The sequence below is a fragment of the Idiotropiscis lumnitzeri genome, chromosome 7, assembly GCF_059441095.1.
Source record: "Idiotropiscis lumnitzeri isolate Australia: NSW breed Sydney's pygmy pipehorse chromosome 7, RoL_Ilum_1.0, whole genome shotgun sequence".
In the NCBI taxonomy this organism is placed as follows: Eukaryota; Metazoa; Chordata; class Actinopteri; order Syngnathiformes; family Syngnathidae; genus Idiotropiscis; species Idiotropiscis lumnitzeri.
In genome coordinates, this window is record NC_142397.1 from 17,408,311 (window position 1) to 17,434,248 (window position 25,938).

Below are 25,938 nucleotides of genomic sequence, written 5' to 3' on the forward strand. Positions count from 1 at the left end.
TCACTGACAATTCTGTCAACATAACGCCATGACAGTCATCTTCTCTTCATTAAAAAAAAAATAGTTTTAAGGTTTCTTTTTTCAGACTTATGTTTTTGAAATGAAAAAGATGCTTTTTTTCATTTTTGGATTTTCAGATACGTACAAACATAGATAGTTTCCCTTGATGAAAGGGTATTTGTCCCTTTGAGCCATGGTTGGCAGGAGGGATAAATGGAGTGGGAGAAGTAAATGTCAGCGCCACAGATCAGAGTTTTTTTTTTTAATAGGCCCTAGAGCTGTTGTGTTCGAGGAGAAGCACCGTTTGCAGTATTCTTACACAATGTCTCAGGCTCTCATTTTCATTTTTATTTAATAACATGGGAGAATGAGGTTTCATTATTAAATGTGAAATCACAATTATAGACTGAGCCAAGCTGACCTTTTTTAATTTTGCATACAATGCTTTTCTCGCTTCTTACCATCAGCAACACAAGTTTCGGTTAGAATCTAAGGCTTTGGCCTTTTGGTACGGATTTTTCTCACTGTGCTTCTGTGACTATTCTCATTTCTCTTCCTCAATGATGCAGTTGTGTTTGTTTTGATCTGAATAGTTTGACAACATACTTTAAACATATGTTTATCCAATATAGGTGATATGCAAAATAAATAAAAATTGTACACCCACAAACACTTCTCTCACAAAGATTTGAATGAGCAATTATCTGTCAGACCCAATGTAAATCCAGGCATCCATCCATGCTTTCCCTACCACTTACCTGAGGTCGAGTCGCAGGGGCAGCATGTTCAGCCGGGAAGCCCAGACGGCCACTTTCTCAAACTCTTCCAGAGGGATCCCTAGACCTTCCCGGGCCAACCAGGAGACACAGTCTCTCCAGTGTGTTCTGGGTCATCCTCAGGCCTCCTCCTGATGGAACATGCCTGAAACATCTCACCAGGGAGGCGAGGTGTCCATGAGGCATCCTAAACAGCTGCACGGGGCTCCGCTCAACATGGAGGAACACCGGCTTGACTCTGAGCCCCTCCCAGATGACCAACATTCGCAGCCTATCTCTAAGGGTGTGCCCAGACATCCCGCTGAGGAGACTAATTTTGTCCGCTTGTATCTGGAATCTTGTTATTTCTGTCATGACCTACAGCTCATGACTGTGGGTGAGGGTAGGAAAGTAGATCGAACAATAAATCATTGCTTCGCCTTTCGGCTCAGCTCCTTCTTCACCACAACAGACTGATACAGAGTACTCATCACAGCAGATGCTGCACCGATCTGCCTGTCAACATCCTGTTCCATCATCCCCTCACTTGTGAAGAAGAACCCAAGATACCCTCCACTTAGGGCAGAATCTCATCTCTGACCGGGAGAGGGCCTTCCATCCTTTTCCAACTGAGCACCATGACCTCCAATTTAGACGTGCTGATTTTCATCCCAACCTCTTCACACACAGTGGCAACACGCTCCAGTGAGAGTTGTAGATCACAGCTTGTAAAAGACAATAGTACCAAATCATCTGCAAATAGTAGAGATGCAATACTAAGGAACTGGACCCCCTCTACGCTTCAGCTGCACCTAGAAATTCTGTCCATAAAGGTTATAGACGGAATTGGTGACAAAGAGCAACCTTGGCAGAATCAAGTTACTACTGCCTGCAATGCAGACCAAACTCTGACATCGGTGGTGCAGAGACCAAACAGCCAGTACCAGGGGTTTCTGTTCCCTGTACAATACAAAACAATACAACTTTATTTCTATAGCGCATTTCATAACAGCTGGAGCTGTAACAAAGCGCTTTCCATATGCCGTCCTATAAAAACTCCTCCCACACCTAAGTTTCTGTCTCTGCGACAGCCAAAGCTGCATTTAGTGCGGAGAGTTGGTACCTGTCAACTGCCTCTCCAATCCTCTCACAGGTTCAGGGACTGTCACCACAACAGGCCGAACACCTTCCGGCCACAGCCTTAACAATGGAGGCATGGAATATGATCCACTCTGTCCTCCCGGATATGGGTAAAGTTGTACTGGAGGTGGGAGTTGAAACTCTTTCTGACAGGGGATTCTGCATGACCCAGCAAACCCTTACAATATCTTTTAGGTCATCTGTCTGGCTCCGGTGACCCGGTCAAGGGAAATTGTTGACCAATCATCATAAAGGATCTCTGAGCTGTGCTTTGTCTAGTCCCTCACCTAGGACCTCTTGTCATGGGTGACCCTGACAGAAGCATAATACTCCAGGCAACCTAGGTCCTAGGATCATTGGGACACACAAACCCCTCTACTATGACAAGGTGACGGTTCTGATCTGTTAATGGTTAACAACATTCATTTTATATTGTATACACGTTTATTAGTTTTTCTTTTTTTTAGACTAGATTTGTCTATGTATTGTATTTAGATTTGAAACAACGTAAATACAAACCTTATTGTCTTGAGGAAAGAAAAACAAATCATCGTGCGCTGTTGTTTTGTGTACTGTTATTATTTTGATGACAAACCTCGATGAGTTCACTCCACAGTGAAATTAAGAGTTGACACATTTCAACATTTTATTTTATTATTGAAGACTCAGGATCAGAATCAGAAACTCTTTGTCCTTTAAATGGAAATTAATGTTGCAGCAGGGGCACATAGAGGACAAGGAACACAATGAACACATACATAACATTAGACATGATATAAAAATAGCTAATGAAATAAAACCCAGAATGAATAAAAGAAAAAATAGAAAAGTAAACATCATAATTTATACGTGATTACTAACTTGTTCATTTCAGAGCTAATACCATAAATAGGCGTTTTTATCAGTTATTGCAAAAGGTGTGAAAGTATGCCTATAAGAAATGAGAACAAAGTACATGACCAATCTAAAAGTTACTTGAATTATTAAATAAATTACACCTAAGATAAATGACACCAGGAACCCGTAATTGACAGCCTGAGGGCAAAATCACAAACGCAAACAATTTCACCTCATTTAAAACCCTAATATAGTACCCATACACACATTTGTACCAAATGTAATGTTCTCGGCACTGTATTATTAACACGATAATCGTGTGAGTCACAGAGTTAGAATCTGACCCGAGCTAATGTCTTTGAGCTTTGGGGAAAAGGTGCATGAGGACCTCGCGGTAGAGAGCCAAGACCCTGCGGCAGACATGCTGGCGGGGATTACAGAGTATATCCCAACAAGCTGTAAATTCCCCCTGGATATCCCTTGAGGAGATAGAAAACATACCAAGTGGTCTACTTAGTCTTTTGCCATCTTGAGCAGAATGGGAAGAAAAAGACACAATTCCCAATATGAAATTCCTCAGATCGCAGCAAGTCATGTGCCTCATATACTTGCATGCCTGCAATTGATGTTTGTTTCTCTTCATAGGGAGCTGCTTCATTTAACTGTTTTCCCAATGCAACTTAGAAAGTGCATTTAATGATGCCATTTACAGGATTTGTAATGCTATTCCACTTATTGTATAAAGAGTTTATTACCTGAGGTCACAAACATAATGTTTCAGAGCTTGTATTCATTATAGACTGGATACAAAGATGTACACAACAGTTGAACTAATCTGGGCTGATGCTTTGCATCTTAAAAAGACATTTTGGACAATGTCAACGTCCAGAAAGGCTTCTTCTTCCCCCTTTTGAATATGCACTATATCAGTTCATTTAGCTTTGTTTTGCTCATACCATTCACACGTCAACCTTCAATTTGCTTTGTTTATCCCTTTTTTAAAAAAAATAAATAAATAAATAAAATACATTTAAATGAAGACATTTTTGCAATGTTTCTGGTTTGGTTTTTGGTCTGTTTGCTTGCGTCGAAATTATTGTATCGTAGCAATGATGAGAGTAAAAAGGATTGAAATACGGATGGATGAGGCGCTTTTGTATTCAGTGGGGGGAAAGGGGTCATCATGCTCTTTACAATGGAAATTGTGAGGCCAACTGTGTCTTGGGAAGTAGTCCATCCCCACATTTTTAAAACCTGCTTCATAGAATTAACGTTTCGCCTTCGCTCTTAATATTTCCTTAAAATGTTTTATTATTCAGCTCATTGTGTTATAGTCCTTTGTTTTTTTAATTACAAAAAAGGAACAGTTTGATCAATGCATTTAAGAATTGAAAACGCCCTCAATTAATACACCAATCAAATATCTCATAGCAAAGGTGGCTGAAAATATGTTGAGCACAGCCTCAAATTTGCTCCCAATAAAAAAATAAAAGAGCTTAACATTAAAAATAGATATAAACTCCTGACTGTGCAAAGTTGTTTGAATCTAGATTTTGATCATTTACAATGCAATTGCTTTTTAGCAATACGACAACCTATACACATATACATATTAGAATACATTTTATACAAATAAATAAAACTAGTAAAACTGCTGTAAAAAAGTCCTTCACTAAAAGGTAAGATCAAGCACATAAAACCTAGCAAACACTCGAGCTTTAATGATCGCCTCCACAGTGAAAAGTAGTACATCTGCACTCAGCACAACAGGAATGTTTTCATGTCTACCTCGCTTGCTTACCCTCTCATCTTTCTTTCATACTCACAAAGAGAAGAATTTGGGGGGCCTGCTTTGTGAATTTCTTCAAATCTACTGCAGGCACGCACCCAACTCAGTAGAAAGCAAAAAGCATCCTATTAAATCCATGCTGAGGTTCACTACACATAAAGGAGATCATTGTATGACAGGCTACAGCATATGGTAAAGCCCACTGAACTCTCATTGAAACATAAATTATCTTACACTGCTGCGGTACATGTTATCTCTAAAATGTAATACAGGTCACAGATCAATAGAAGCATTTTAATTTAATATTGAATAGGCGTTGGTCTTACTGCCCCAGGGTTATTTCCAGATGTAAAAATCCACAAATGCAATATGTTCATCGTGCATGTGCCGCTCATTGAGTTTCATGACTGCCTTTTGCCTTGCCGTGCTGACATGTTCTGCAAGAATTGGCAACCAAATGCTGTCGATATGCTATTGATCAAAGAAGGAAATTGTGATGGCAGCTAAAGTGAACACGCTTTCTAACCTATTAGCAACCCCAATATCATAACAGAACAGGTCTGAATCATCGATCGGTGAATATTATTTATTATTCCGATTATATATGAATATCATATAATATTTCAGGGAAAAAAAATCTACACCCGTGGAAAACATTGTGAGGCTGCCATGTTTTCTTTAATTTCTCGTTCATTATGTCTGTTGCAACACAGTGGACGACTGGTTATCACCTCACAGTGCAGAGGTCGTGGGTTCGATTCTGGCTCCCGCCTTCCTGTGTGGAGTTTGCATGTTGTGACCGTGCCTGCGTGGGTTTTCTCCGGGTACTCCAGTTTCCTCCCTCATTCCAAAAAAATGCATGGTAGATTGATTGGACACTCTAAATTGCCTCTTGGTACGAGTGTGAGCATGGATGGTTCGTCTATGAGTGCCCAGCGATTGGCTGGCAACCAGTTCAGGGTGTCCCCCGCCTACTGCCCGAAGATAGCTGGGATAGGCTCCTGCACCTACAGATAATGGATGGATGGATATAATGTCTGGTGCCAGTAAAAGTGGATGAAGTGACTAACTGACAAAAAATAAATAAAAAAATTGGACTGCCGAAATCAATTTTGTATCGGAGGCAAATCTTCCCCACAAGTTCATATTCAAATCCTTTGCTTACATGTAATTGGTCGGTATTCTGGCTAATTGTAAATAAATCAAAATGGTGAAAAAGTGTGGGTTTTTTCGTTTTTCTTTCATATATGCCCTGTAAATAGCAAATCGAAGATGTAACCTGCCTCTCACCCAAGTCAGCAGTAGTTGGTTCCACTTCACCTGCAAACCTTTTAAGAAACTTTGCTTTTATCACACCTCCTGACAAGCTCACGGCTAGCAGTGTTTGGGCAGCCCTCAACAACCCCAGCCCGCGGGTAGTAAATCAACCACAAGACATGTGCAGCCAATGTATGAGCTAAGGTGGTGAATATTTGAGTAAGTGAAAACATGAGCCAGTTGACTGTGCAAACTGTGACCTGATGGAATGTAGCCAATCAAAGAAGCTCTCTGGCTGGGCTGACGAAAAAGGAAATGATGGTAAATAGAAAAAAATAATGTCCTAGTCCATGTTCATCCATCCATTTTCTGAACCGCTTATCCTCCCTCACTCGAGTCACGGGAGAGCTGGAGGCTCTCCCCGCCTACCCGATGTCCTTTTTGTATAAACGTTGTTTCCCCGGACGGCATGAGGTATTTTCCAAAGCAAGCGTTTCCTTGCTGACATTGAAACCATGTCCAGTTGTTTTGGGAAACAATTGTTTGTAAACCTTTACGTAATCACAGTCACACAGACCGCAATGAAATTTTCCCATACTGTTTTTATTTCACCAATCGTCACACTGTGTGTGTATGAACGTGTGAAACTTTATTAGGCTTTGCGTCTCCAGTGCGGTGCATGTGTGAGACGTATTAAGTAGGCCGTCATCAACCGGTTGGGCGTTGCGTCAGAAGAAGGTCTGCCGGTCCAAAATTTACTAACGGACCCAACTCTGTTCAACAGCAATTATTCTCTTGATTTTTGTAGCCCTTCATGAAAGCAGACTGATTATATTTTCTGTTTAATCAAAATAAGACATTTTCAATACTTGCTTTTACTTTGAGGGCGAAACAAGAGCGTACCAGTAACTGAATCAGTTTAAAAAAGCTTGGACATCAGTCCGTTTGGTGTAATATTGCTTTATTGTTTTTTTATCACTAAACAATACCAAATAAATAACAGTAATTTGGAACAGCAATCAGGGGGAAATGGTTTTGCAATACACTTTAATACAAAATTAAACTTAATCTGATTATTGGATTAATCAATGAAATCATTGATTCTAAAAATATTTGATCATGACAGCGCGAGTTTTTACAAGAAAGAGGGCAACCTAACCAATATGCTTCTGATTTAGTACTGAAAGTCTCCAGCGATTTTAGCATAATGAGCAGAATGGATGCACTTTCAAAGTTACACTTTTCCATTGTATCCTCTTGTCTCCCAGAGCAACTACACAAACACAAATGCTAGAATTAAAACAAATAATTTCGGTGATTCACAAGAAAAATCAGTAGAGCACGGGATAATAGCATGAGAGAGAAAACAGGTGCATAGGATTCAGTTCACCCACGCCTCTAATGAAGTTAAGTGGTACAAAAAAATGAATGATGGATGGATGACGTATTTTAAAGAGCATTCAAGAAAAAGATTAAGAACGGAAATGCAAAATCTCCTGCCTTCCCCCTTACCTCTTCTTTTACTGTCAGTGTTTGAGCTGTTTGATTAACAGACGCAATAAATCGTAAGCTTGTTTACTTTCCACACTCAATTCAATACTTTGCATCATATTTTTACACTCTGTTTTTCTAACTCCATTCTCTCTAGGCTGGAATAAACGAGTTGACTATGAGCCAGGAACAGGAAGCAAACAGTTGTTCCCCAAAATGCACCTGGAGACCTGTGGTGGGCCGCTGTCATCTGTGAGAACTACAGTGGAGCTGCTGACCAGTCACATTGGGAAGGGATGTGACCGTGAAACCTACTCGGAGAAGTCCCTACAGAAACTATGCGGTTGGTTCTATTCTCTCATTGTTCGATTATGAACAATGGGGCTAAAATCGATTTGTTTTCACGTTTTCCTATTCAAACTCAGATATTTTGCCAAGGCATTTCTTTGCTGAGATTTAAATTATATAACCTCACGGGTGGTTGTATTGAAAGGTGACGATGGTCTTTAATTTTGCGATGTGACTGCCAAGCAAAAAGGTGTTAATGCACTTATTTGTCATTCTGTGAATTGGATCTAAAGTCCGATACTGCGCAAGATAGATTGAAACTTGTGGTGCCAACAGCTAAGAGCAACGCAAAACAATATTCTTTGGTTGTCATTTTGTTGATTGGTTTATTACTTTGTTACATAGCGGGGTTACACAAAAGTAACTCAATCAATTTGAATGAACCTCTGTGGGTGGCACATAATCAAGGAAGTGTGACGAAAAAAAAACAAAGTTGCTGTCTATACCAATCGACTACCACTTTGCAATGGCTGCGTATGATTAACTTAGTGAACCGCTACGTTTTCAATAGTGTATGAATGCATTTATTTAATATGCATGAGTTGAGTTGAAAAACTGTCACACTGATGCCATGTTACCAACTTTCTTGCGAAAGGTGGCCAATCTTGCTGCTCCGATAATAGATGGCGTGCTGTCATTATATTTGATTATCCTGTTTTTACAAAAATAGCCATTCTTACTGAATACGACACGACATCTGCATTCCTTTCGCTGGCTACACAGTGCATGCATTGTTTAGCACTAAGGAGTCCTTTGCGGATATCTCCTAATAATTATGTGATAGCTAGAAAAAAAATTGCCTTTTTAAAGCGTAATCAATTTGCAACAACATCGGGGGAAAACACTGCCGCATCGTGCAGGGAAATTCAATGAATATTTATTTATTGAGGAAATGTAATTAATAGAGCGAGAATGTTGAGGCTGTCTCATCGATGGCATGAAGAAACATGTTGCGGGCAAGAGCAAACATCAAATACAGCACACTGCAAATGTTTTGTTATCAGTAGGAATTATCAGGTGTGCATTGTAAAAGTGTCATCTGCATTTGGCAAACAGTTTTATATCTGAACAGGAGGGGTGATTTAAATACACAGAGGACAGGGCACTAAATGTTTGTCAAGGTGACATAGTATCAAGTCTTTCCAGGACTCAACATATTGAAGTTATTGTTTCATGAATGTCAGGGATGATAGAGATGCTTTTAAAGCAGGGGTGTCAAACTCCAGTCCTCGAGGGCCGGTGTCCTGCATGTTTTCCATCTCTCCCAGGTGCAACCCACATGATTCAAATGAGCAGGATACTTATCAGGCTTCTTCAGAGCTTGCTGATGAGCTGATCATTTGAATCAGGTGGGTTGCAGCCGGGAGAGATTGAAAGCATGCAGGAAAGCGGCCCTCCAGGACTGGATCTTGACACCCCTGTAAAGGGAAGATGAGAATGGGGCATGTCTCAATACAAGGGAGTGATGATGTGTATTTAGGAGGATAGATAAAGGTCAAGTTACAAAAGTAAACAGTTTATGTGATTGTTTGCGTCAGCCCGTCCTTGCTGCATGTCTTTTGTGTAACTTTACAATTCATCAACAGACCGCAGCCGCCATTTTACGGTGTTTGACTCACATCTCTCTCCTTTGGAAAGTCAGTTTCATTTGCAACGAATCAATAGTCACGTAGTCTATCAATTCTGGACCATTGATTATGTCTTAAGGCGAGCCATCTGCTTTACTCAGTAAAGTAATCATAGCCAAGGTTGGAGCAATAAACGACACATATACTGTGATTGTTTATGACACTTCTCTTCTATTCTCTGTTAAATATTTCTGTTCCAATGGCGATGACTCCAGGGGCCTCTTCTGGCAGCACTGACCTTCTGCCCGCCCCCTCCGCCGCCACCAACTGGACAGCTTCACTTATGACAGATAGCGGGAGAGACAGTGACTTGATCTTCAGGTTTGATGGTCACCAGGCGGCTAAAATCCCAGACTGGGTGGTGCCCCAGAACTTGACGGACCAGTTCACGATAGCCACCTGGATGAAGCATGGACCCAGTCCTGGCATCAGGGCTGAAAAGGAGACCCTTCTTTGTAATTCTGACAAGACAGGTGAGTGGAAACGCCTCCACTCATCCTGTCTAATTAAAATCTTTCAGCGCTCCGTCACGTTCAGAGGCATTTGTTCACGTTTGTAATGTTGAGTTGCATTTGTCACATTTTCAGTCTTGATCATCGATTGATCATCACAGTTGTTTTTCTTACTTTAAGACATCTTTAGCTTATTAGAGAAGGTGCACATCGTATATTGTAATGTATCCAACTCACATTTGAATATAACAACACAAACTGCAAGAGCAGAAAACTTTTTGAATAAATAATCATTCATTTTTTCATCCCCAATGACAACATTTCTAGCAGCCTAAGATTTGCCCTAATACTGATCACAACAATTAGTAATCAAATTCTAATGATTAACTTAAACAGAACAGTTCTTCTTAGGGGAAAAGTCAGGGATTTATTCTTGTTTGTATTTGCAATGGGCAATAATCAACAAACAAACCGCTAAGTTTGCACTAAGCAAGAATTTTCCATTACATATTCCAGTAGAGTTCTGTCTCAATAGCGAGCAAGTGTGTTGATTTTTTTGGGTTTTTTTTTTTGTCCAATCCCATCATTCTTCCCCACCTACAGAAATGAATCGCCATCACTACTCCCTGTATGTCCACAACTGCCGCCTAGTGTTTCTGCTAAGGAGAGACTTTAGTCAAATGGACACTTTCAGACCTGCCGAGTTCCACTGGAAACTGGATCAGGTAGGAAGCGTTAAGTGGAAAAGATCATCTCTGTGACATAAATCACCTACAGATTGTGCACATGCTTTTGTAGTGTGTCACTACAGCTTGGATTGACGGGAAATGTCCTATTTGTTTCTGATGGCCTTAAGATTTGTTAATCCTTTTAATTACAGTTAACTGTGGGAACATTTTATTCGCCTTATTCAGACTCTGAGTACATGTAGATGCATGAAACATGGGTGAGTGGTTTTTTTTTTTAGGCATAGGTTTTTAATGTGGGTAATGTTTTTTGTTTGGCTAAACCATGGCTAAACTAAATAATCTCATAAAAATTCAAAAGTACCTTCACCTTTAATTATTTAAACAACAATTATACTGCCTGCTCCTAACGGCATGCATTTTTAAAGTTATTTAAGTTACACCTCATATCGGTCATATTCCCCTTCCTTGTTGATGTATGAATTCCAGCTCCCTAGAATATTAAAAGAGTGAATTCTGATTTTTTGCATTTTGACATTGCAATGCAAACACTCTTATATGGGAATTTACCCGGTCCGGGACTGCATTTATGTGTGTGTTTTGGGTGGACAGCAGCTGTCGGATGATCAAAGATGCTGTCTCAAAGTCATATAGGTCACCTCAACACACCAAACGAGGATATCTGTTTCTGCAGAGAGATGCACAGCTGAGTCTAAACATCCAGGTGCAGCACCCAGAGCTAATTTTATCAGGCAGATCACTTCAAACGTCTGCCTTTTGGCTGCACACTGTGTATGCACAGTCTCACCTTAGACACCTACTCTGAATTTTCCCGCAGAGAAAAGTCATCATTCCCATAATTTCATCCAAGGTTGAATTCAAGTAGTCATTTCAACGAAAAGAAAAAGTGAGAGGATAAAATTAATGCAGCTTTATACAGGCCTCATTAATATACATATGCTTATTAACAGTTCCGGCGTGATTGTCGTCCTAAATTTTATGTGTTTTGTTGTAATATTTTCAGACTATGATGATCATATTTTTAGACATGCCCGCACAATTTTTGTGACATCATCATTCACATTTTTGGTTCAATACGTGACTGACAATGCAAAAATGGTCAGGCAACCATACCTTGTGGCTATCATCCAAAATATTGTGAGTTGCGTTCTAATATTTCACACATGCCAACACTTGCTCACTTAAATTTGGATAATAGTCGGTTATGTTATACAGACGTAGAGTTGTGATCAAAGTCGCATTGGAGCCTTGCAGACTGACTGCATTGTCTGCCATTGCACTGTTGATCTCTTTTTGTCCCTCTTTTTCCCAAGGAAGAGCATAAAACCTGACAATTGGCGTGATATCTGAGTTGTGGGAATACTTGACGACGCCATTGGACATTTTTATAGCAGACCAATAGACCAGTAAGCAAGTCCAAAAAGAAAAGTCCAGGTCATCAGTATCTTGTTTCTAGAGCACTATTGCCATGGGTCTAGGTGATGTTGGGGCTAAGATCCTCTCCAGCTCTGTCTAGCCACGCTAATTTGTTTTAAAGTATTTATTGAACCATCAAATGAGAGAAATAAAAACTTCAGCAAACGACTTTCAATTTCACCCAACTTGAGAACAACGTCCTCCTAACTCTGAATAGCTTTATAGAGTATTAGTGTTTTTTTTTTTTAGTTTTTTATAGTGCAATGGGCCATCGCTGGTGATTGCATAATGACTTAATGACTGAAAAATCCTAGACGCCCATATGAGTTTGACCTGCTGGAAATTGCTGCGCTGTATCGGTTAACAGCAGTATAGTTCTTGGCAGCATGGCGGTGTGTCTAAAGGCCCATTGTATTTACTGTGATTCACTGCTTTTTATGCCTTACTTTCTTTACTTTGAGCATTGTTGCCAGAGTTTTATTGAGCTGCTTAAGCGCTTTTGCATTGGTATCGACTGTTTGCTCGAGGCCCAAAGTCTCAGTCTTTAAAGGCATTATTTCATTCAAGCATCTCAAACAAGAGAAGTGTTCATGGTAAAAGTGTTGTTCTCAATTGCCAGCAAGCAGACAATTTTAATTTGTCTGCCTATGTAGAAATGAAAGCCTTGGAGAATGTGCAGATGCAAAGGAAAACCACAGGCTATGTGATCAGATCCTCAATATGGATGATGCATAGCATTAGAATTAATCAATTAAATAAAATTGCACGTTCCTACTTTGGGACAAGTAAAGGTTTTATCTTAAAGAATGTAGAGGGCAGATTTTAAGAAATTATCCATTCAAAGGCAAATATCAATATATTAGCCAATATATTAAAAACTATTTTGTTTGCATCATTCTTGATAATGCCGTCACATGATTCTCTTGACTCTCATCTTTAGTTATTAAATGCTCATTTTCTTTTCATCCACAATCAGAATTGTCAGTTAATGGCAAATGTTTCTCTTAACAAATTTGCTGAAGACAGGCGTAATTAGATTATCACAGGATTGCTAGTGCAATGATTGATGAATTGTGAATGTGGTATACTTGCAAAATGTTTGTAATGGGTTACTTAAATATTTACATGTAGGGAAAAATCTATATGAATTTTTCGATATGAATTTTTCTAAACATTTTTCAAGCAGGCGGCACGGTGGAATACTGGATAGCACATATGCCCCACAGTCCACAGGTGCAGGTTTCGATTCCGGGCTCCTGCCTTCCCGCATGGTGTTTCCCTGTCTCCCTGAAAGTTATTTAGTAGATCCAGATTAATCATTGATTTGTTTCTTCTATTACTTTGTAAATACATACAGTAAAGCACAAAAGTTTACTTTAAGTTTGCTTATATGGCCTAATTTACTGCAGCCACAAGTGTTTCTGGGCCCTATTAATCACTCTCTTCAATCTTCCCCACCATTTATGGAGAAAAATATATTTTTGTAACTGCTGAACAATGTGCAATGGATTTAGCAGCAGTCTGCTGACGAAAGCTCCCAAGATGATCAGAGCACTAAGACCAAAATAACTGGAGAAAATATTATTTTTCACTGAACAAGAATATTAATGACTCCCATATTTACAAAAGTACAGTATAATGCAGAAACTCATGAAAATTAAAAGATGAAGACAAAAACTATTTAAAAAAAAAAGAATGTTGTTAAAGAATATAAATAATCAACACTAATATTGTTAATGACTTACCCACACATACCTGATAGTAATAATAATGCCATATCAACTGTTTGATAATAATAAATACAACATACACAGTCAACGAGATATTCTGATTGAAAGATTGATTCTGATATTCACAAAACTTTTCTGATTACCCAGATGACTAACCATGCCCCTCCTCTTCCCTTTATCGCCCCTAAATAACTTTTAATGTTTGTTATTCATCTGGATAACACTTTGGAATTGCTGAAGATCCACATGTAAATTTTTCCACATTTCACACAACTAGGGATGGGTACCAAAGACGGTACTTTTTGGGGTATTTACCAATTTGGGTCGGTACTACCAAGCACCGATTCATGTGAAATCAAACGTTTTATGGTTCGGTACCGAGCCCTAGTTGTGGTGACTCTGGCTGGCGATGTCCCCATAAGTGGTGCAGTGCCGGCAGTGTTCTCCCTTTCATGAGGGCGGCTAGCATCGTCCACCTCTCATTCATGATTCATTTCATATCATTTCATATTGGTGAAATAGCAAAATATCGTGGCCAAAACCTAGTGAGCAGAACATACTGCGTCAGCTACATTCAAATGATGAATTCGATTCCAATCATTGTCTCTGTTTTGCCCGGTACAAAGACAGTAATCCAGTTCCTGTCAGTCGAAAATCCAAATCCAGTTCTCAATTTCCAATGTCAAATACATAAGCAGAAAATAGGTCAGGTGACAAGCAGCGGCAGGGTCACCAATCAGGTAGGTCCAAAAACAAGTTCAGTTTCAGGTCTGACTGGGGATGTCTGCAAAATGCAAGTGACAAAAGGGCACTGAGGAGATGGGCCGGGCTGGTTAAATAGAGCAGGGAGCAGGTGAAACCAATGAGGTTACCAATGAGGTATGTCACGCTGAGGCATAAGAAATGGGTCATAGGAACTGGCGCTTCGAAATAAGAGTGAGAAGGAAATGAGCAGAAAACGACAGCTGCAGCACGCCTTTTTAACAAAGATTTATCGTTGTTCCTTACTGTTTAACTTTATTTCTTGTGTTGTTGATTGCAAAGAACTTTGCTTTGCACTTTGAATTTAATATTTGTATTACTGACAGTTCATGGTAAAATGTTAGACCTTTCTTTTTACCATTCCATTCTTTTCTGCTTGTCTGCGGTCGGGACAGCTTCATCAGGGAACCTCACACTGCACTCTCCCCAACTATTCTTCCAGATCTTCCCAGGGGATCCAATGTGTTCCCAGCCCAGCTGGGGGGCATTGTCTCTCCAGCATGTCCTTGGTCACTGGCCTCCTGCCCGTGGGGCATGCCTGAAACACCTCACGATGGATGTGTATGGGAGTCACCCAAACCAAGTTCCCAAGCCACCTCATCTGGCTCCGCTTAATGCAGAGAAGCAGTAGCTCGATTCTGAGTCCCTTTCAGATGACTGAGCTCCTCACCCTACCTGTAAGGGAAAGTCCAGACGCCCAGCGGAGGAAACTGATTTCAGCTGCTTATATCTGGGACTTTGCTCTTTTGGTCTTGACGCACAGCTCGTGACCATTGGTGAGGGTAGGAACCGCTGCATTCTGCCCTCACTTTTGAACAAGACCCCAAGAAACTTGAATTTGTCAACTTGGGGTAGGATCTCACCCCTGACACGGAGAATGCATTGCACACTTTAGCAACTGAGCACCATGGTCTCTGGTTGGAGGGGCTGATTTCCATCCCAACTGCTTTACACTCTGCTCCGAACTGCTCCAGTGAGAGATGGAGAGCAAGGCTGGCAGAAGCCAATTGTCAACCAGGACAGCCCCAGCACTTCCAGAGCCTTTAGGAACTCTGGGTGGATATTTCCCATTAAGGAGCTTTTCAACCACATCAGTGACTTCAATCGACTTCAACAGAGATAGGAGTGTACAACTCTGAGTTCTCAGACTCTGCTTCCTCAGAGAAAAGCATCTGCGGAATTGAGGAGGTCTTCCCCCCACCATCTCACAATGTCCCAAGTTAAGGTCAGCAACGCCCTAGCTCCACTATATCGTGTGTTAATGATGCACTGCTTCCCCCTCCTGTCACGCCGGATGTTGGAGCAGAATTTCCTCTGAGCCATCCACAAGTTCTTTTCCTTCACCTCACCAAACTCATCCCATGCCCGAGTTTTTGCCTCGATGACTGCCAGAGCGGCGTTCCGCTTGGCCAGCCAGTACCTGTCAGCTGCCTCGGGAGTCCCACAGGACAAAAAGGCCTTCGGTTTAACGGCATCCCTTACCACCGTAGTCCACTAGCGGGTTCCTTGTTTTGTTATTTGTCAAATTTTATATATTGAAAAATAACAGTTAAATTGAAAAATGTTTAGATTTTTTATTTTGTTGAATAAATGAACAGAAAGTAAAATACTGAAAATCGATACCTTTAGGAACCGGTATCGATTCCCAGCTACCAGTTTGGTTGTTGCTGACGGCTTGGATGGACTGGGCCGGCCTGAAATACTGACGGGAGCTCACTGAGTGTCTGATGATCCCAACCTCTGCTAAAATTATTCCAAGGTATTGCAGTAGGTAAATAGAGAATTGGACAAGAGCAGGAAAATTAGTGCATGTACCACAGTGGATGCAGGTAGCCATTCAGGCGGTTTTATTTGCAAAGAAATTTATTTACATTGGAAATAATGTAAATTAGTTTAATGCAGTGCTGACTCAAGTTTTTGCCATCATTAAACCTTCGTTGACCGTGCAGGTCATGTATTAAATAATACTTATGCATTCTTAACTGTCACACATATAAAGCAAAGTTATCCACTGAATAATTGAGCTAAAAAAGTACAACTCAACTGCTGAAGATGTGTAACAGACTCAAAATGGAGCGGAAAAATGTTCAGTGTTCAAGCAAAATGATCAAACAGAAATCTTTAGAAGAAAATACATTCAAACAGACAAAGTCAAACAAAGTAAATTGACCAGCAATGACCGAAGTGGGTCATTATCTCTTGACCCCAACACCACTAATAATCAAATGCTAATTGGTGATTGGTGATTGAGAAGGTATGAATCCCTTTCTTGTTTTATAGGAATTGTTAAAGTCTATATTTACATGAACTCGTACCCTTCTTGGACAAGGTAGATTGTGTATGTAATTGATATTGAATTAATGATGTTGCTGTGTCTATATTTATCCCTTTTGTTTATAAAGATTTGTATTTATATATATTTGAACGAAACTCAATGAGGAAAATGTGACACTGAAGATTCAAAGATTTCAAGAGCACGCCATTTTTGATCTAGAAGTTCATTTCACATAGGTACATATTGTGTATGCTGGTGTTAAAATGACTAACAGATTTAAATGTGTTGGAAAATCAATTGTTTTTATTTGTGAAGTCATTTTCTGGAATGACAAAAAACAAGAGTAATTGCCATCCATTTATTTTTCCCTTGCAATTGCCTTTTCAGGGGCCTGCTCTTATTGTCAGACTCCCCAGAGCACAATTTGAATGCTGAGCATCTGCCATGTTCAAATTGCTGATGTGCTGCTTTTTACTGCTACCTTTAGAACCCCATGCCGGTAAACCCTTAAATGTTTAAGGAGCACATTTACGCAGGAAGTAAACTTTATGGACATACAGTAGTCACGGGAATGCTGAAAATCAGTGTTATTTTTCAGTTTCAAACTTCAAATTGAGTTACTAGATAAGTGTAAATAATGTGGTTGGCAACATGCCACAATAGTCTAATTGTATTATGAGTTATCTTCACAATCCTTTTCAGTGATTGCTGTTTCTCGGCTATCTACAGAACAAACTACTCAACTTGGAGGCTAAGGTTATTGTCCAAGGTGAAAGGTGAATAATCATCAAATCATATTTTATTATCTTGAGTTTAAAACCACAATGTTTTTTTGGCAAAGATTAAAAATTTGATTTACTGCATGCATATAGTAAATACAGTGTAAATTGGCTCATAGGAAAAGAAAAGTGAGGAAAAAAAACAAATGCAACATGTCATCCATATGTTAGAAATGTCTGTTTGCGCCGTTGTGGGAGTGAACACAGCTAACTTGATTTCTGGCGAGTCGAAGCTGCTGATATTGTTGCATTTAAATTCAGTGCTGGGGAGGTGCACAATCTACTTGTCAGAAGGATAATGGACCAGCTTGCTGGAGTCCATGCAGAAAAATACATTTCTACACTGAGTCAGACCATCATACTTGTGAATGAAATACGATGAAAATCCCCACACATATCGGCGAGCGCTGATTAAATCCACCTAATTCACGTTACACCTCCAGCGCTTCAACTAGGACCTACTTTTAGTTTGTTTGAGGGCTCGTCTTTTTTCTGTCACCAAATTGTCGGATGCGCTGGGGCGTGTAATAGAAAACACCCTTGGGCCACTGGAACACTGAGCGAGACGTAGCACGGTCTGCGTAAATCGGTAACATGGTAAGATAGACTCCAGCATGAAAATGTCTCAGATTCTACACCAATTTAATGTTCAAATGAGGCAATTTTGAAACACACATGAGGAATAAGGCAAAGAGGGAAAGAAAGTAACACTAAAAGCAGAACAAAACCCTGCAACAAATAGAAACACATGAACGACTTCTTGGGTATTCACTCAGTTTTACCACCTGTCTTCCCATGTAGGAGGCATTCTTTCGAATTTTTGTGCTTTTTTTTTTTTTTTTATGCATTCTCAAAATTAACTTCACTATAAAGTATTTTTATTTATTTCCTTTGCTTTTAAATGTCGGTAAATCTTTTATTTGTGAATGTGTTTAAATATTGTCGTTTTTAATAAATGTGGAATGCATTTTAATGACATGGATTTATATTGAATGACATAGAATGATATAAAACGAGTAGGAATTAACAGAATATGTTGATGTTGGAATGGTTAAATGTGGTCAATATATGTTGAAATTGGAGGTGCATATGTTGATATTTTGAACTTGGGGCATTTAATTGTGAATTTAGTGACATGTTGAAGTTGGAATGGTTTGAATCGTTCAAGTAATGTTGAGAAAGGAGTGAATAATATAGGATAAGTCATAATATGGGAATGCTCGGGATTGAAAAATCGGGATTGTTTCGTATGAGCAAAATTGTGGCATATTGACATTTTTTCCCAAGGTGGACTGCCACAGAATGATTTCAATTTGAAATGGGGACATTAGTGTGGAATGTTAAATGTCCCATTGAGAATTAATGGTTAACAACTATTTAGGTAAATTCAGCCTCCTTGGGAAAGCACAGGGAATATTATTTTGAAAATGTTTAATTTTAGGAAAACTGTGAATATTTGGAATGAGAAAAACACTCATTGCCATGGCGTGAATTTTTTGAATATGTTGAAATAGGAATGTTGATGATGATGATGTGACTTGCATGAATTATGTGGAAAGCGGTGCACATCAAAAAAGTGTGAGGAATAAAAAAAAAAATAGGAATGACAGAATTAAAAGGGTAGGACATTGTAAAACAAGCTAGATGAGGAAGACGTTAACGCAACCCTTGTAGAAAGCCCTGTGTAGTTTTCTATTGTAACACTCACAAAATGTTTGGAGACTTGCCAACTGCTTTTATCATTAAAACATAATTTTCCACCCTTCACATTGAGTCCCAAAGTATATCTATTATTCGGAGAAGTGTAATACTATCCTGGGTTTTTTAATGAGTTGGCTTGATCGGCAAAACAAAGAGTTTGCTAATCAAACACAGAAAAACTTTGGTACCTATTGAAAGAAAAAAGTACATATTGGAAAGAAAGCCATATTCTTAGAAAAAGAAAGCTCACTTAATCAGAATGCAGTACCGTTAAAAGATGCCATTGGCGTAAAATAAAATAAAAAATAAAAGTTCTATGCTTCACATGAGTCCAGTTGGGAGAAGGTCCTTTTCCTTTTCTGTTACAGCGTGTCCCATTTCACAAACAAGCTTGGATGAGCGTGGTGTAAATGAAATTAAGTTAGAAAAAAATGGGGCGTTGGAATGAACTCGAGGCTGACTGCAAGCTCGGTTATACCGTATATGAAGAAATGTGTTCATATTTATTATTACCTGCTGGTGAAAAATTTTTCTGCTGATATTGGTATACACCAGACTACCCTGCGGGATATATATGACCTGGAAAGGGAGTACAGAAAGGAATATTAACTTGTTGCCATTAACATGCGTAATCAGAAACGACAGATTTTGTGTTGAAACACAATAGTGTGATATTATTCACAGATGGAAATATTGTCTTTATCGTATTACAGTGGCAATTCTCCATATTCTCTATCAAAGTGCGTTTCCCCAAATTAAATTAGTCTTTATTACTACCGCCTTTTAAAACCTTTTTCCACATGTTTTCCTTCCCTCTTTCACATCACTCCATCCCTATATTGTGTGGTGACGAGATTTCCCATTATACTCTCACAGGAATTGCTTTATTGCATTTTGAGAAGTTATATTGGTCATAATGACTGGACCGAATGGGTAAATGGGCATAAACATCATAAAAACGTTTTCCAAAACGATAAATCCATTTTGGTCATTCGGAGAAACAAAATATTATACCCAGATGTTAATATTTTACAAACAATAATTGTATTTTTTTTAAACAAATAATTGGCTGAGCCTGAACATGTTCAACAAAAGAGCTTAAAAATGAATAAGATAGCTTGATAGATTTTTTTTTTTTTCTTATTTTACTACTAACGTGGCATCATTGATTACTCATTGACAATCAGATTGCAGGAGAAACCTTTGAATTTTCTTCTGGTTTTGTATTTTTTCCATTATGTTCATCTAACATGACTGCAGCCCCATGAAAAATTATTTATTTCACCATTTTTTTTCTCTCCCCCTTTCTTTCTCACACACAAGCACATGCGCACAAACATACCATGCATGCACACGCACGAGCATTTCTTCAGATTGTGATTCTGTAATCATTGTGTTTTTATTATTTAAATGAAATACAGTGCCCATATAGTGGCACCTCTGATTAGGATTATTAAGATCATTTTATTTGTTGACTATTTAATCGTGTTTTCATGTTCACTCTTTCATTCTCATTTTGTTATAAAACATTAAACCTTCTTATACCCAAATTGGGGCTGGCTCAATGCGTTTCTGTGAAGGAGATTATATGAATTGGCTATTTCCCTGGCTCATGATGGTGCCCCAAGGTAATTTAAAGAAACATTCATCATTTTTCTCATCATATAATCAATAAGCATTTTGAATAATTCATGCAACACCATCAGTATGGGACTACCTTTTGAAACTACATTATCGTGACTGTGCAGTATGTGTTACCAGTTACTCTCCACCATAGAATTGGACATCTTTTCTTTATAAAACTGTGAAATACTGAAAGTAATGCATAGAAATCGTACTAATAAAATTGTGTTATTGTGAAATTCCTCATCGGGTTGTTGCAGGGCTTTATCGTGACGAGCTGGGGCTAGTGACAAGCCATCTAAAAAGCTAACAAGCTTGGGCAAATAATAATGATTAACTCACATTTGCACCGGAAAACCGGTCATGCAAACAAATGTGTAAACTTCTTGTATGTTAGTGTAAACGAGACTCATGCGGGACTGTGACATGCGTCGCGGAACAGCATTTTAGTCACAGCCAAATAAAAAAAAATAAAATAAAATTGAAAAAAAAAATTGAAAAAAAAGGTCAAAAACACTTTGTTATATCTCCCAATTGATTACTAGTGTCATGGCACATGTTTTCAGCAATTATATTCAAACACGTATAGTGTAATTTATTTACAAACAAATCTCTCATTTTGCTTTAAAGAGTCTTTAATTTAAACAATCAATATGTGGAAAGAACAAAAAAACATCACCGAAAGCAAATTGCTGACCAACAGAAAACAAATGTACTATAAAGTAATGTATTCAATGCAAAACTTCATAGCATATAAAAAAAAAACAAACACAGTAAAAAATCCTGTTATATGCAATTTGTCATATTAATCGTAAACAAAGCGCAGCCTCCCTTTTTTAAATCACCACTCTTTCTTCTCTTAGTAGTGCTTTGTTTTTGTTTCCCACACATTTGTCTTACTTTTTGGGCAAATGACAGTTTGAAACTTCCATTCCCGCCTTCCCATTCCACTCAAATAGTTTTTAAGAAGAAAAGTTAAGGCGCAGCTCGGTTTTTGCCTTCAAATGGCGAAAGCGCTTCCTGGAGGGCTGCTGTCAAGCGCGTGCAGTGAAGATTTATTGTGCACATCCCACCCTGACCTTAAGCGTGGTCAGAGAAAAGGATAAGAAGAGTTGAATAGAAGGCTGTTGAATATGGCGTAGGAGTTCCAAAGGTGCATGTGTTGTCAGGGTTTAGGTAATCAAGAGCGGGCGTGTGATGGATGCTGCGTGTCAGTAGGCGAGCTTGCACAGTGTTTATCACAATTTTGTCTCATTCTATCAGTCTGCTTAAAAGCTACTGTTTATGCATTCAAACTGCGGGATTGTGCTGTATTGTGCTTTTAAATTTGTACCTCGACTCTTCAACACATTGGATCTTGTTAATCTGTCTGACCAACATTTTGGGACAACACACTGTATGTCATTTTTTTACTCTCTCTCTCTCTATATACATATATATATATAATATATATATATATATATATATATATATATATATATATATATATATATATATATATATATATATATATATATATATATATATATATATACAGTCCTTCTGTGATTGGCATACAACCATTCTAGATCATACATGGCCTTTTAGCCAAAGGTCACCGAGGATTGGATCTACAAGCCCGAATGTGTTGGATGGATGGATGGACAAGTCCCTGTGTAGTGTCAATGTATGAAATTATAATAAATGGATGACAATTTAGGCGGCACGGTGCACGACTGGTTAGCACGATGGCCACAGAGTGCAGAGGTCGTGGGATTGATTACGGCTCCGGCCTTCCTGCGTGGAGTTTGCATGTTCTCCAGCCTGGGTTTCCTCCGGGTACTACGGTTTCCTCCCACTTTCCAAAAAACAAGCATGGTAGGTTGACTGGACACTCTAAATTGCCGCTAGGTATGAGTGATGATTGAGGATGATTGTTCGTCTTTGTGTGCCCTGCAATTGGCTGGCAACCAATTCAAAGATAGCTCCAGCAGCCCCCCCCCCCATAGATACCTAGATAATCACTAATTGGATACCTCATAGTTGTATCAATTCATCAAAGATGTAATGGTTTTCCGTTTGAATCTTTTACATTATCATAGCGGAAATTGTATGCCATTCAGTAAACTGGTCTATGATTAGGATGAGGTCTGCTATCTTGCTAGTAAGCTAATGATAAAAAAAAAAAGTTCAATAGTATTCCAGTTGCATTTCAACTCTAGTATGATGGATGAGAATGCTAAAGCATTCCGTAAGCAGTTCATCAAGTTTTTATGATGGTGATAGATTGCTGTTTTATTTTTTTTACGTAGTCCTAGACGTGACAGAGAATGAATAAATAAATTAGTGCCACAATAGATTCATTTGAGGCCACAAAGTGGGTATAATTTGCTGGCAATATGCCAATTTTTGCTGCAAAACAGGTCTAATCTGCATATCAAATACTAACTTGTGGGTTAAATATCCTTCAAATTAAAAAGTTGGACAAATGGTTGATCAAAGAAACATGTCTTTTCTATTGTTCCCATCATCTGAGGGGCTCTGTAATTTTCTCTGAATTAAAAAAATGGAGGAAGGAAAGGAAAGGAAGAAACCAGTTTACTCATTCAATGGGAATGAAATAGGAGCAAATGAATGAAATGATAGGCCAACACCAAACAAACAAAAAACAAAATTGGATAGTTGTTGACTGGTTTGTCAGCCCCAAGTCTATAAAAACAGGAGGACAAAATGACTACAATTTCTAACAAACCGTGGATGCGTGTAAATCTCTCGGCTGATTATTGTTCACTGAAGTCAAGTTCAACATGGTCAAAAGGTTTCACAAAAATTAAAATGTGCACACAAAAGGGATGTGATTGTGTTTGCAAATTGCAGGTTTATGGATGTGAGGTAGCAATTCTGAGGAGAAGTCATTTGACTGTTGACTCCTGTCACAGCGTTGAGCGGCTATATAATTGCTACACTAATTAGTTACTTTTGCAAGTCAGTAATTCATAGTCAGCTTCAAGTATATCTCTCTGACACAAACACACAGACAGAGAAAAAACAGAAATGGCTGTTGCACTCGCGCTCTCATGTAGTAATTGTTTCTTCCATTTTCATGATTATATGCCTTGCACACTGCCAAATTTGGGGCTTTTACATAAATGGCCTGATAATGGTTTGTATATTGAAACATTTGAGGATGTAGACAATGTTGGGGATTGTTTTTTGTTTTTTTTGTCCGAGCGAAAATATTACAGTCCAAGCAACAACGTTGCCATGATTGAAAATTGCAACATTTCAAATGTTGACATAAAGTATATCATTTTTTTCATGTTCACTTTGCATTTCCATTAACTTTCACACTCTTTTCCCTACCTCACCTCCTTGCCAGTTCTTCAAGTCACCTTGATTCCACTGCCCATCAATCACTCTTATAAAACTCAATCGCCCAACTCTCCCTTGACTTTCTCCCTCCAAATCATTTTTCCCCATTTTTTTCTTCTTGCATTCTCTGCATGTGGCTCTCCACTAGGGCTGCCAAGATTAGTCGATCAAAATCGTTGAAAATGTATTTTAATAGTCGGTGCGTTGTTTATTTGTATATTTACCCATTTGGCGCTGTGTTTTCCTCTCAAAAATGCCTCATCTGCCGCTTCTCCCCCAAATGTGCATTTGTGCTAATCTGGGTCATACGTGAAGCATTGTGGGTACCATTATTGAAAGAGTCCCTTTTTAGCATTAGCAACGGAATCTGAAAGTCCGGGGATTATTTCACAAAATGACTAAATGCAATGTAAACCTCCATATTATTATTAGCATTCTTATTACAAAGGGAACTTCATGAGAGGTCAATATGTTCGAGCAGAAGATACAGTGCACTGCCTCTTCTAAGTGGCATTCATGTTTTCTTTCCAATATCTTGGCCAAGTTTGCTTTCCTCATTTTTTTCCGATTCGCACTCTACCCCAATCCATCTATGTCATCTCCCTGGCCCCCACCTTTTTGTCTCACACCACCTTATCTATCTTTTTTCTTCTATCTCCCCTCTTCATCTCCCCTCTTAAGTTAGTAGGATGGGTGCAGATAGACTTTGAACTCCAAAGGATAGGAGACACCCGCTCCCGCAGTCAACTTCTAATAGAGAGACAAGCATTGAAAAAAGGCGAGCAGATAAACGAAAAAGAGTGAGATGGAGGTGGGCAGATAGCAAATCTGTTTTCTTCTCACCGCCAAGTGCCCCAAGAGATGATGAAAAATCTTTGATGTGCTATGCTTTTGTTCTCTCTCTCTCGTTCACTTTTTGGTGTGTCCTCTGGTTGTTATCAGTCCTCTTTTTCCTTTGTTTGCAGGATTATTTATTTTGTTCACCCTTTCCGTCAGTCAATTTGCATCAGGCAGAGTCTCTGGGAAGCAATCAGGGAATACATACGTTTTTGCTCTCGTAAGAAATATGAGCCGCAGTTCCAGTACTGAACACCAACTTTGGCTTTGAAGATGTTTTGCTGACATGTAATGCTGCTCAGTTGATGCACGTGTATGTAAGCAACTGCTGGTAGGCAGTATGTATTTAGAGCATGAACATGCTCTTGGAATGTGCATACTGATCCATCACTTTTTAAGACGGGTATGGCTTTCAGCTATTCTAAATTTTGTTGCAGATTTTGACATCTGCTGAAAACAGAATGTTCTGTCCTTACTAGACGCATGACTGCTCTTTCCAGCTAGACCGACAGTTAATTGACGAGTTGTTTTTTATGGCCATCAGAGTCAATTTATCAATCTTTTTTTGAAAAATAGAAATACAGTATAATACCAGAATCATGTTTAAAAGTGTTTTCCTTACATTTTTTCCTAGCTACATTAACATACATCCATGTCAAAAATGTAGAACAAATCATCACACCCAAATATGCATTGTTAAAATTGCTTACAGCATGAATTATCTTTTCAAACATACATTCTCAATTTGAATATATAGCCCAACAAATGTACACTAACATAGTTAGCAAAGCTCAGGTTGGCTAGCATATGATGCTAACAAATGCTAAAATCTTTCATGACTCTTTTGTCTTACGAAATGTGGATTTACTTGTTAACACTTTATAGCGTGCAGAAATGACGTTTTTTACCACAAAAGGTCACTCAACCAGATACGCGTTGCTCTTCGAGCATATTATTGAACACTGACGTAAACTCCAAGCAATCAGATGTACACCACACATTTCACCACTGGAGGGTTCTAAAGGTCAACATAACTCAATGCAACATTTAAACCATTCCA

At 38.9% G+C, this 25,938-nt stretch overlaps 1 protein-coding gene across 2 annotated transcripts in view; it reads left to right on the forward strand.

Annotated features, from left to right (window-relative positions):
- The window catches only part of LOC148333813 (calsyntenin-2-like), a 191,418-nt gene that overhangs the window by 135,213 nt on the left and 30,267 nt on the right, over positions 1 to 25,938 (forward strand). For both annotated transcript variants that reach the window (XM_088300813.1, XM_088300814.1), the window contains exons 6-8: positions 7,427 to 7,612; positions 9,461 to 9,718; positions 10,301 to 10,422. In XM_088300813.1, the coding sequence (XP_088156939.1) occupies positions 7,427 to 7,612; positions 9,461 to 9,718; positions 10,301 to 10,422 (566 nt within the window). The remainder of the gene's footprint in view (positions 1 to 7,426; positions 7,613 to 9,460; positions 9,719 to 10,300; positions 10,423 to 25,938) is intronic.